Source organism: Kryptolebias marmoratus, linkage group LG21, assembly GCF_001649575.2.
Source record: "Kryptolebias marmoratus isolate JLee-2015 linkage group LG21, ASM164957v2, whole genome shotgun sequence".
Taxonomy (NCBI): domain Eukaryota; kingdom Metazoa; phylum Chordata; class Actinopteri; order Cyprinodontiformes; family Rivulidae; genus Kryptolebias; species Kryptolebias marmoratus.
In genome coordinates, this window is record NC_051450.1 from 15,535,276 (window position 1) to 15,547,268 (window position 11,993).

Consider the following 11,993-nt stretch of genomic DNA (forward strand, 5'->3'; position numbering starts at 1 on the left):
CTCTCTTAAAGCTGCTTCGTGTGATTGGAGCAGGCTGTGCTGCTCGGATAACGTTCTCCTGATCGCGTCTGCTGGACTTGTTTGTTGGCCTGAGTGTTCTGTCATATTGGGGTCTATATTTCTAGTCCACATGCAGAACACGAATCAGGAGAGCAATAAAAGATATGAATGAGTTTATTTGAACAGCTCTAGAGAATGGAGCGGAAATGGCGGGTCTGGTCCAGGGGGGAAGGACTCTCGGAGTTTCAGCACGCTACGAAGGACAGCAAGATGATGGTGAGTTCACAGCGTGTGGGAAATCGAATTGCTGGCGGAGAATTGGAACAATCTTACTTGTGAGCAGGCGTTTGTTGTATTAGGAGGGTAACTGCAGGGTTCGGGGTCCTAGTTCCTTGTGGTCCTGGGGGGAACTGCGCTTAGTCACAGAAATCCAGACGGTAGCGAAGGAGGGCGTCGGGGACGGACAGGTAGATTCAGGCCGAACGGAGACAGAGGAGCGGGTCGACTGCCAGTGGAGAGATCCTTGCGATCAACAGAGGAGGTGAGTCGGGAGAGTCCAGGACTTCTCAGGGCAAACAACCTGGAAACAGGAAACAACGAAGAGAATCACTACTAATTCGGTCAACGAGAAGAAATAGAGACTAGCTCTAGGGGCTCAGAGGTACCGTGGCTGGCTAACACTCAGGCATCAGAGTGGTGGCAGTCAGCTCCTCTTGTACACCTTGCCTAACGAGTAGATTGATCTCAGGTGTGCAGGATGACGACACACCACTCCAGAGAGGTGAGTTTGGTGCTATCTGGTGGCGAGATGGTGAGTAGCAGAACCTAGACTCTCACAAGGAAAACAAGGAACCCTGGAACACAACAGAAATTCTCTCAGAAACTGCAATTGTTGTGGGAAATGAAAAACTGCCAAGTTATCGTAGTTCAGAATAACTGTTAAAACCACGTCCTCATTCTGGAAGATAAGCATTGATACCCATTTCTTTGCAGTAATCGTTGAAGAGGTCATGTCATTCCAACTTACAGATAGATTTCTAGTTTCAGCCAGTTCCTGTGCTGTGAGCTGGAAGCCGCCACCAAATATTTTGACTTTCTTACTGATAACTCCTCCAATCAACAGCTTAAAGCTTCACATATCTTGTAGCCTTGGCCTTCTTGCTATCAACCTTTAATGATTGCAGAATGTCCCCTTTAGGTTTTTCTTTGTAATCTAACATAAATATACACAAAAATACAAGTTGGGTATGCCAGGCTTATTTCCTTCCCTAGAAAAGTATTTCACCCTTTTGACAATTTTCAGTTCAGGGAGTTATAAAATACTAAACTGGAGTAAATGCTTTTTTACTTGTATGAACTAGACACCATATGAAAGGCAATAGTATAGTTATTAAGAACTGATTGAAACTATTTTGTAACACCACACTATGGAGCTGCAGACTGTGAGAAAATTGTGCAAACCAAGCAGTTTTTTTATCCAGATCTGAAAGCAGAAATGACTCTGTCCAAACCACACACTGGCTGATAAAATTGCCCACCCAGGAAATGTCCAACAATAAGGAAATGAGATAACATTTCCACTCTAAACTCACAGTAATCACTAAAGGGCACACAGCTATAACACCATCATCTTTATCTAAATGCAAACCATAAAACAATGTTTTATCATTTGTACAATGTGGGTATGACAGATAGGTGTTTTATGAAGTTACTTAGTGTTTACAAGTTGTCATCATTAATTAATGAAAGTGTCAGTATAACAGTCACAGATAAACACAATCTTCACAAGGTTACATAAGCAAACCCATACAGTAAATAATGAGCTCACAAACAAAAATGAACAGCACTTCGACTAACTAATTACATAAAGTCATCGGCAGCTGACTGTCTGACTGACAGTCTTTTGGAGTCAGCCTGATTCAAGATGGTCGCCACAGCTGATTAATCTTAGTAAAATGGCTATGCCTCAATCAGTTTTACCGATACTTAGGTAGAATTTGGCGTGGTCATAGATGAGTCATCCACAAATCATACTCTGAGTGCTAACTGATCACACAAGATCTTTGGTTAAGATGTCGCCATTAACTATTCAAGTTAGCAAAATATCTTGTAAACCAAGCCGAACAGAAAAGTGAAATTTCAGTGAAACTTTCATAAAGTAATTATTGAATGTACATTGATAAGTGATCCATTTTTGGAGTTGCAAACCCACTAATAGCAGGATCTTGTGCCAGAAAATTTTATAGGAGTAGCCTGTTAGAATCTGAGTTTTGGAATTATGTTTTGTCTTCATGTTTCAGTTATAGTTTATTGTTTGTGTTTTGTCTCTTCCCTGTGCCTCAGCCAACATTCACTTTTCCTCAGTCACTCTCTCTCTCTTCCCCATTCTCACCCATCTACACCTGCCTCTAGCTCCTTAATCATCTCACCTGTGCCCACTTCCACTAATCACCCTCTGCCTTTAAAAACCGGGTCACTTCTCTCACTAGCTGCTGGTTCATTGTCATTCTTTGCCTCCCTGATGTGCCATCCTTCCGTTTACTCGTGCTTTCTCGTCTCCCAGTGGTTTCTCTTGTCACAGGTCTGTTCATGTTTTGTTTAGTTAATGTTTTTTGAATTTAGTTTAGATTTTGCTGCCACGTCAGCCTTTGTTTTGGGTTTGCCTCTTATTTCAAAATAAATTTAGTTTTTTACCAACATGAGTCTGCGCTCAGGGTTCGCCTCCTTCACCCCAATTCCTGACATAGCCAGGTGGAAATCATTAACCTCAAGGCGATGCACTCTGGTTTATCATTATTGGTTTTCCTGCTTGGCACAATAAAAAATTAACTTAGTCAGGCCCTGACATTAACCCCGGTTTATCGTGTTTCACTGCTTTTTTTCGTCCCACTGAACAAAAGGCACAGAACACCTGAACATGCTCAGCAACAGGTTTTATTACTGTGTCAGCGCCTGAGTCAGGTCTTATCACATGCTGCAGGTGATCACAGCAATCACTCTGTGAAATAATGCTTGATTTGTTAATAATTTATTACAACCTTAATTTGAAAAAAGTTAAGATGTTGTGTGCAGTGTAAATAAAAACCGAATGCAATGATTTTCAAATTGAATAAACCCATTTTGTTTTCAAGACAGAACATACTAAACATATCAAATGTTGAAACTAAAAAAATCATTAAGTAATTTTGAATTTGATGGCAGCAACAGATCTCAAAAGGGTTAGAACAGGACCATGTTTACCCCTCGAAATACCTCTTCTTCTTTTAACACCAGTCTGTAAAGGTCTAGGAACTGAGGAGAGCAGCTGCTGGAGGTTTCGGAGGGGAATATTGTCTCATTCTTGTCTGATGGAGGATTCTAGCTGTTCAACAGTTTTGGGTTTTCATTTCATTCTCTTTTTGTTTTCACATGTTTTTGAGGTCTGGACTGCAGGCAGGTGAGTTCAGCTCCTGGACTCTTATCCTGTGAAGCCCTGTTGTTGTAATGAATGCAGTCTAGGGTTTCATTGCTGAAATATGCAAGGCCTTCCCTGAAAAGGACATCTGGATGGGAGCACATGTTCTAAAACTTGTGTATAAGTTTCTGCATCGATTGGGCCTTTCCAGATGTGTAAGATGCCCATGTCATAGACACTAATGTACTCCCATAACATCAGAGAGGCAGGCTTTTGAACCGTGTGCTGATAGCAAGCCAGATGGTCCTCTTTAATATGTTGGACGTGGTGTCCGGGATTTCCAAAAACAATTTCAAACGTAGATTTGTCTGACCACAGAACAGTTTACATCTCTACCTCAGTCCATTTTAAATTAGTTTTGGCCCAGATAACATGGCAGCATTTCTGGATGGGTTTTACACCTGGCTGCTTATTTTCCTGATAGAGCTTTAACCAACATTTGTGAATGGTTCAGATAACTGATTTGTGGAAGTGTTCCTGAGTCCATGCAGTGATGTCCAGGGCAAAACCAGACCTGTTTTTTTTAATGCTGTGGTCCCTGACGGCCAAAGATCAGGGGCATTTAGTATTGACTTTCAGCCTTGACCTTTGACCTCACAGATTTCTCCAGATTCTTTAAATCTTTTGATGATATTATGAACTGTAGATGATAAAATAAATTCTTCTCAAGTTTCCATTAAAAAAGATTAGTATAAAATTGTTCCACAATTTTAAGACAATTTTTGGCAGACAGGAGAGCCTCTGCCCATCTTTACTTCTGATATATATTCAGCGTCTTTAAAATGTTTTGTCTTACTGACCTGTTTGCCAATTAACCTAATTCATTGCAAAATGCTCCTCCAGCTGTTTCTTTATTTGTGCCACTTACCTTTTCATTCTTTTACTGCCCTTGTAACAACTTTTTAAAGATGTGTCACTGCCATAAAATTCGAAATGACCTTATTTTCTCCAAAAAGAAAAGGTACAGTTTTTTTTGTTTAAACATTTAGTATGTTGAAACATGGGGGATGAATAAAAGACGGGTTTATGGAATTTGCAAATCATTACCCAACATTCCAGCTTTTTTAGAACTGGGGTTGTATACATTATGACTCTGTTGACGAGCTGATGATCGCTGGTTTAACCCTTTAAACAACTCACCACAACCCCCATGAAAAGTTCTTAAATTACTCCTAAAACTTGTCAGCACCAGTTAAAAAATGCTGGTATCAGTGGGTGCATGAGGCAACAATTTTGTATAGCAATTTGAAACATAATTTAAAAAATAATAATAATAGTCATTAAAAGGATGAGAAGAAGAAGAAGAATCCCAGAATCTTAAACCCAGTTATATTATTTAATTCTGTCTGGTCATTTAATTGCTAGCCTAGAAGCATCTTGTTTTCTAACTATTTATTTATAATTACGTGCACATAAAAAAAAATCATAATTAAAAATGTTTTAAAAATTTGATTGGAGGAGCCTTAGCATAAAGTGGGCAGGTCTATACCCTTCCAGGCCCACCCATAGCCACACCCTTGGTGGTAACTTTAGCAGTGCTGTGTATATTGGAGAGCTGTTTCAATATTTGTGCTGTGCTCGTTTCATTGAATTGGCTCTGTGATTACTTTTATTGTTGGTCCAATAACTGTTCCCTAGTTTAAAAATCAAGGTAATTATTGTGACTTCCTTAATTGTTCCGGGTTTAATATTACTTAGGTCATCTCACCCTCTGTTTGCCAATGAGAAGCCTCCATAAGCTGAACCATATGTCAACATGAGCAGCTTCGGACAGGTCCTGGAGGAGGTTGGGGAGTTTGGTTTGTTTCAGAAGTGCCTGCTTGCTGCGTTATGTATCCCCGCCATTTTTGGAGCTTTCGACGTGATCGGCCAGGTGTTCACAGGCATGAGCTTTCCACACCACTGTAACACGGACTGGATCTTGGAGAGAGGACCAAACCTGACAGAGGAGAAACAAAAACATCTCACCATCCCAGTGGACGACGATGGAAGGTTTGAAAGCTGTAAAATGTTCACACCTGTGGATCTGGATTTGGAAACGATTGAACGATACGGCCTTAACAGCACAACAACATGCATACATGGATGGAAGTATGAGGTTCAGCCTGGGGTTTCCACAATTGTCACAGAGGTAAACCGAAAACAACAAATTACCATTCATTAACTTATCTATGTTTGCAGGCTTGTAGGATTAGCCTCATCTTGTGTGTTCAGCTTCTTTGCTGTTTAATTAGATTTATGTTGTTTACAAAACTGTGTATGAATCTTGAGTTTTTATCTTTCCTTTGTATTTTGTATTCCAGGAGCTAGCCTATCCAACCATCTTATAAAATGGTTTTGATGAGTATCTCTACATTTTGAACAACTTTCAAAGTTTTACTTCTACAATATTTTATTTTTTTCAGTCCAATATGTAACCATTGTTAAGCAACTGTATATTTTTTAATTTGTTGAGCCATTTTAGAGCTAAACTGAAGGGACAAGTTGGATTTCTCTGTTGTACTCCACTTGGTTACTTTTCCCATTTTTAAACACACAACTTGCTAACAAATTCAAGGAAAAACAAAACTAGAGCCCAAAGAAAAACATTCAAAGACTTTTAGAAAGTATACAGAATGACTCACCAAAGCCACTTAATAAGATTTACCAAAGAAACAAAGTCTGATTCTTTGGGAGCGAAGTATAAAGGAATTTTAGTTGGTTTGAATTTTTGCATAGTACATCATGTGTTCCTCCTGTAATAAATGTCCTTCTTTGCAGTTTGACCTCGTTTGTGATAAGAACAGTTTGACTGAGGTTTCCCAGTCTCTCCACATGGCAGGTTTTCTTTGTGGAGCGTTGGTGTTTGGGTCTATTTCTGACAGGTAGTACATCCCATCTTTATATCTACACCTCTTCTTTAGTAAAAAACTGTTAACATTTACAACTGCTAATAATAAAAGCTTCAGTAAATATGCATTGGGATTGAATGTACAAAATATTTAGAAGTAAACCAACATCTGTTGTCGTTTTTACAGGTTTGGCAGGAAATTTGCGATCCTCCTTTCACTTTTCCTCACGATGCTGTTTGGTGTGATGACGGCTTTCTCACCAACTATCTATGTTTATATGGTTCTTAGATTTTTCAGTGGAGTCTCAAGTGGTGTTATTGTTATGAACACATCTGTATTGAGTATGTCAACATTTTTTTACACGTGTATTATTAGTATTACTGAGTTTTTATGCTAGAAGTAGCATAGACTGCATGCGTATTGATAAGAAAATCAGATAATATGAACTTTTTTTCATTTGCTTCTGATTTCTTTTTTTGCAGTGGTGGAATGGATTGATCCTTCAAAATCGGCTTTTTGCACAATGGCTAACACGAGTTTGTTTGCTGTTGGTGAGATGCTGTTGTCTGGTATCGCTTATCCAGCTGCAAATTGGAGGATTCTGTGGCTGGTGCTGTTCGCCCCTCTTATTGTTTACCTGGTGACCATGTACTGGTTAGCAACAGTTTTATCTGAGAATATCATTATCATCCACCAGCCAAGCACAGACAATGAAGGTTGAGTTAGAACTGGGTTCTAAACTGGGTTTGAACTGGAACTTCTGTTGTTTCGACAGGTTTCTCCCAGAGTCAGCTCGATGGCTCATGACGCAGGGCAGGAAGAAGGAGGCACAAAAGCAGCTTGAGCGAGCAGCCAGAGTGAACAAAAGGAGTTTACCAGAAGATCTCCTAGATAAGGTCGTCACACAAACTCCACTTTGACCTTTCAAAACTCCAAAAAGTATTTAAAATATTTAACATTTTCAACATTTCTTTTTTCATAGGTGAATGTGGAGAGTAATCAGGACATAAAGAACATGTTGGACATCTTCCGAATACCATATTTGAGAAAACGCACTGCAATTATGGCCTTTAACTGGTGCGTTCCCTTAAGCAATAGTTCAGCTGTTTGGGGTTTGTTAGTTTGGGGTGGCATTCTGTGAAAAGGTTATGAACCATGATTATCATTGTAGTGTTAAACAAGCTGCATTGAGAGATAATGTTCTAAAGTAACACAGAAAAAACTGAAAGACAAAAAAACTTTAAACAATGATTTATTTACATATTTACAGGTCATGGAATGACTTTTGAATGAACAGTACCAGGTAAATTTTATGGCTGACTGAGTTGATCCAACATTGAAATTGACATTTAAACACTAAATATGAATTAAAATAATATAACTGAAATGAGAAAGATGGGCAGTACTAATTAGAAGTTTATTAGGTTTAATTAAGATGATGAAGAAAACTAAAGAAGTACTGTCACAATAATTGTTAGTAAGAATTAATAAAATATTTTATGGCCACACTTCATAACCATAAGCTGGTAAGGTCTGACTCTGATGAAGGTTTGTCCCACTATTTATTACAGTCAGTGGCCTAAGGTTTGAGTCAGTGAGCGCTGAAGATGGTCATTGCTCGTCCATTGTCCATAGATGCATGATGAACTCCCGAATAACTCAGTGCAGACCTCCTAAAAGTCACTGCAGTTTGAAGAAAGGTTCAGTCATCCTCTGTCCAAATCTCAGGTTGTCATTGGCAGTCTTGCTTAAAATGTTTGTCTAGACTAACAGAGATTTTGTTGCTTCAAATTCTTTTGTATAACATCAGCTCGTGCATTAATTCCTAATAAACTTAAGGAGAGCTGGTCGCTGGTTTGCACTATGGGTCCAACTTATGAAACAAGGTTACAAAAAGATTTAAAGTATGTATGTTACATTGTACAGATAAGAAAATATGAAGACAAGAGCAACCAAGGCCAACAAAAAAGGTCTTTTTGGTCACCAGAGTCAGATAAGTGAGGAGGGAAAAGCAGAGAAGCCCACAAAGCTGGTTATAGTTAAACTAACCAACACAAGCTTGCCACATAAATTACACACACACTTTATGACTCATCGCCTGAGGTAAAAAACTAATTAACTAATTATACCCATTTCTCTCATCCAAAGTATCAATCAAAACACAAATATTAACAAAAGTGGACAAGAATACTTGTAGCACTTCTGAAGAGCAAAAAGATGATTATCAGAAAAAAATCACACGAAAGTCTATAAAAGACAAGGGAAATTAAAAGGGAAATATTTTACTTTTAGCACATCAAGACTTAATTAGTGCCTTTAGTTATAGAATTTCAACAAAAGTTAAGAATACAACTTGAGATTTAAATTTTTTTGTTTTTCTCTGTCTCTAGCTTCCACTATCTGTCTGCTGTCACAAGAAGATAAGGATTTTCATTGTCCTCAATGTCTGAGTAAACACAGCAACTGGGTTTTAGTGATTTCTGAGAGGCTAGCCTCAACATTCCTGTGTGGCCTTAATAAGCCTTACAACAATGTTCAGTGTCTGTTTAAAGGAAAAGTGGAAACTCTTTTGCCCACTTTGCAAATGTACTTTTATGCAGATTACAATGTTTTTCCAGACATGATCGCTACATCAAAGAATTTAGTTCTGACTGGCATAACAAGCTAACGTCTAGTCCGAGCAAGGCTAAGACCAATGTAGATTGTTGCTGACCAGCCATTAGTGCTTACATTTAGTCAAAATTTAATTCCATTTCTCAAAACTGAGGTTGTCCAAAAACCTATCTACAACCTTTTCACATAACCCAAATTCAAATCATTTGAACAATCACTTTGAGGTCGGATCATTTGTATGTGTTTGAAATCGTAAAACTAAACTTTGCATCTGCCTCTAGGTTTTCAGCAAGTGCTTTGTATTATGGACTGAGCCTGAATATTGGGAGTTTCGGCCTCGATATTTACCTCACACAGCTCATCTTTGGCTTTGTTGAAATTCCTGCTAACATGAGCGCCTGGCCTTTGATTCAACACTTTGGGAGGAGAATGTGTGAAGCAGGTTTCCTGTTCTTCGGTGGTGCCTCTTGTCTGCTGACACTAGCCGTCCCAAAAGGTATCTTTGGAACTCTGTTAATGTTTATTTTTTCTGTTTTATGTATAGAGAGATAATATTTTAGTTATACATGTGTTTCTTGTACATTATGTACCAATCAGATCTTCCTGTGGTGGTGACAGTCATAGCAATGCTGGGAAAATTCTCTGCCACAGCTGCTTTCAGTACAGCCTACGTTTACACAGCTGAATTATACCCAACCAATATAAGGTAATGTTCATCGGCTGTTTTATCTGCTTCTCTTAAACATAATATCAAATCACTTATACCTGCTCTATATTTTATAAATATACTAATAACTATTTTACAAAACATTTCACCTCCTTTGAGTTCATGTTTCATGGAATTTAGTGGTATTTTGCAAATGCAAATAGCAGCAGCAGCTAGCTGTAGCACTTCTAGCGCAACCTTGGGGCAGGAATATCAGAATATATCTACTGGGATAACTCTGTAATTTAAAATTAACATGTTCATTTGAAAGAACCACTGTGATTTTGTTTAATTTGGAGTGAACATTGTGAAATATCATTTATTTATTATGGTTTAAAATTGTTTCAATTCTTCTATAGTTATAATGTTTTATTGTTGACTTTTTTCCAATTCAACAAATCTTTGAAAGGTATAGAAACTAATTTTTCATATTTTTGTGGGACATTGTATGGATATTTTTATCTAATAAATTATGTATAATCTGCTCACTTTGTTTAAAAGTTGTATTCTGCTGTTGTCAGTGTCATGCATTCCTGATATAAGTTTACTCCTGAATGTTTCTTTCTGCAGGCATAGTGGTATGGGTCTGAACTCCATGAGTGCTCGCGTGGGGGGCATCCTGGCACCCCTGATCAGACTTCTGGATGTTTACCATCCTACCGTTCCCATGGTGATTTATGGTATCATCCCAGTCGCTGCTGGTGGTTTCTGTTTACTGCTGCCTGAAACCCTCAATGTTGAACTTCAGGACCACACTGAGCTCAAGTAATCTCATTACTACAGCTAATAATATGATGTAACACAATGTTTAGCACATTATACACTAACTGTATATGTGTTCCTTCTGTTTGTAAATTAGATACACGACTAATGGAACAGCGGGGGACCGAAGCTGCTCTGAAGGTGTTGAAGAGGAATTCTCATTTATGCTAAAATCAAAAGAAGACATTTAATATTTTTCCTTTTTATTAGCAGGTATAAAAGTTGTAAAGAAAAAAACCTTTTAGCCAAAAGAACTGCATACTATATTTTCGTAAGCATGTGTAAAATGATTATTAATGAAAAAAAGAACTTGTTTCAAAAAACATGTAAAAATAAATAAATAAATGAAAATAAAAAATTGGACAGTGTTCGCTCGCCCGGATGCGGGTCACTGGGGCCCCACTCTGGAGCCAGGCCCTGAGGTGGGGCATGTTGGCGAGCGCCTGGTGGCCGGGTTTTTGTTTATGAAGCCTGGCCGGGCACAACCCGAATAGGTGACATGGGCTCACCACCTATGGGAGGGGCCAAAGGGGTCGGGCGCAATGTAGGACCTTGGCGGTCTGATCCTCGGCTACAGAAGCTGGCTCTCGGGACATGGAATGTCACCTCTCTGGTGGGGAAGGAGCCTGAGCTGGTGTGTGAGGTTGAGAGGTTACAGCTAGAAATAGTCAGACTCACCTCAATTCACAGCTCTGGCTCTGGAACCAGTCTCCTTGACGGGGGTTGGACGCTCTTTCACTCTGGAGTTGTCCCCGGTGAGAGGCGCCGAGAAGGAGTGGGCATACTTCTTGCCCCCCATCTTGGTGCCTGTACGTTGGGGTTTACCCCGGTGAACGAGAGGGTAGCCTCCCTCCGCCTACATGTGGGGGGACAGGTCCTGACCGTTGTTTGTACTTATGTGCCGAACAGCAGTTCGGATTACCCACCCTTTTTGGAATCCTTGGAGGGGTTACTGGAGAGTGTCCCTCCTGGGGCCTCCCTTGCTGTGCTGGGGGACTTCAATGCTCACGTGGGCAATGACAGTGAGACCTGGAGGGGTGTGGTTGGGAGGAATGGCCCCCTTGATCTGAACCCGAGCGGTGTTCTGATGTTGGACCTCTGTGCTCGGCATGGATTGTCCATAACCAACACGATATTCAAACATAAGGGTGTCCATATGTGCTCTTGGCACCAGGACACCCTAGGTCGCAGTTCAATGATCGACTTTGTTGTCGTTTCATTTGATCTGCGGCTGCATGTCTTGGACACTTGGGTGAAGAGAGGGGCAGAGCTGTCAACTGACCACTACATGCTGGTGAGTTGGTTCCAATGGTGGGGGAGGATGCCGGCCGGTCAGACCTGGCAGGCCCAAACATATTGTGAGGGTCTGTTAGGAACATCTGGCAGAGTCTCCTGTTAGGCAGAGCTTTAACTCCCACCTCCAGGAGAACTTTGATCCTTGAGGGTGCATGGGAGTTTGCCCAACCAGTCTATATGTGTTTTCTGGACTTGGAGAAGGCGTTCGACCGTGTCCCTCAGGGAATCCTGTGGGGGGTACTCCGGGAGTATACTCCACAGGGTGTCTGGGCTCACTCTTAGAGATAGGATGAGAAGCTCGGTCATCCAGGAGGGATTCAGAGTAGAGCCG

General features: G+C 40.1%; 1 protein-coding gene across 1 annotated transcript; it reads left to right on the plus strand.

Annotated features, from left to right (window-relative positions):
• The first annotated feature begins 2,403 nt into the window (after positions 1-2,403).
• LOC108230391 (solute carrier family 22 member 13-like) lies at positions 2,404-10,732 on the plus strand. Its single transcript, XM_037973240.1, has 11 exons — positions 2,404-2,581; positions 5,153-5,585; positions 6,215-6,318; positions 6,472-6,626; positions 6,768-6,939; positions 7,061-7,181; positions 7,268-7,362; positions 9,180-9,394; positions 9,496-9,604; positions 10,175-10,369; positions 10,464-10,732. Exons 2-11 carry the CDS (start codon positions 5,211-5,213, stop codon positions 10,555-10,557), a joined length of 1,635 nt encoding a protein of 544 aa, XP_037829168.1. The 5' UTR covers positions 2,404-2,581; positions 5,153-5,210; the 3' UTR covers positions 10,558-10,732.
• The last annotated feature ends 1,261 nt before the right edge of the window (positions 10,733-11,993 follow it).

Coding starts and splice junctions, on each gene's coding strand:
- LOC108230391 (XM_037973240.1), top strand. CDS start 5,211: ATGAGCAGCTTCGGACAGGTCCTGGAGGAGGTTGGGGAGTTTGGTTTG. Junction 5,586..6,214: donor TTTCCACAATTGTCACAGAG/GTAAACCGAAAA, acceptor CCTTCTTTGCAG/TTTGACCTCGTTTGTGATAA. Junction 7,182..7,267: donor CAGAAGATCTCCTAGATAAG/GTCGTCACACAA, acceptor CTTTTTTCATAG/GTGAATGTGGAGAGTAATCA.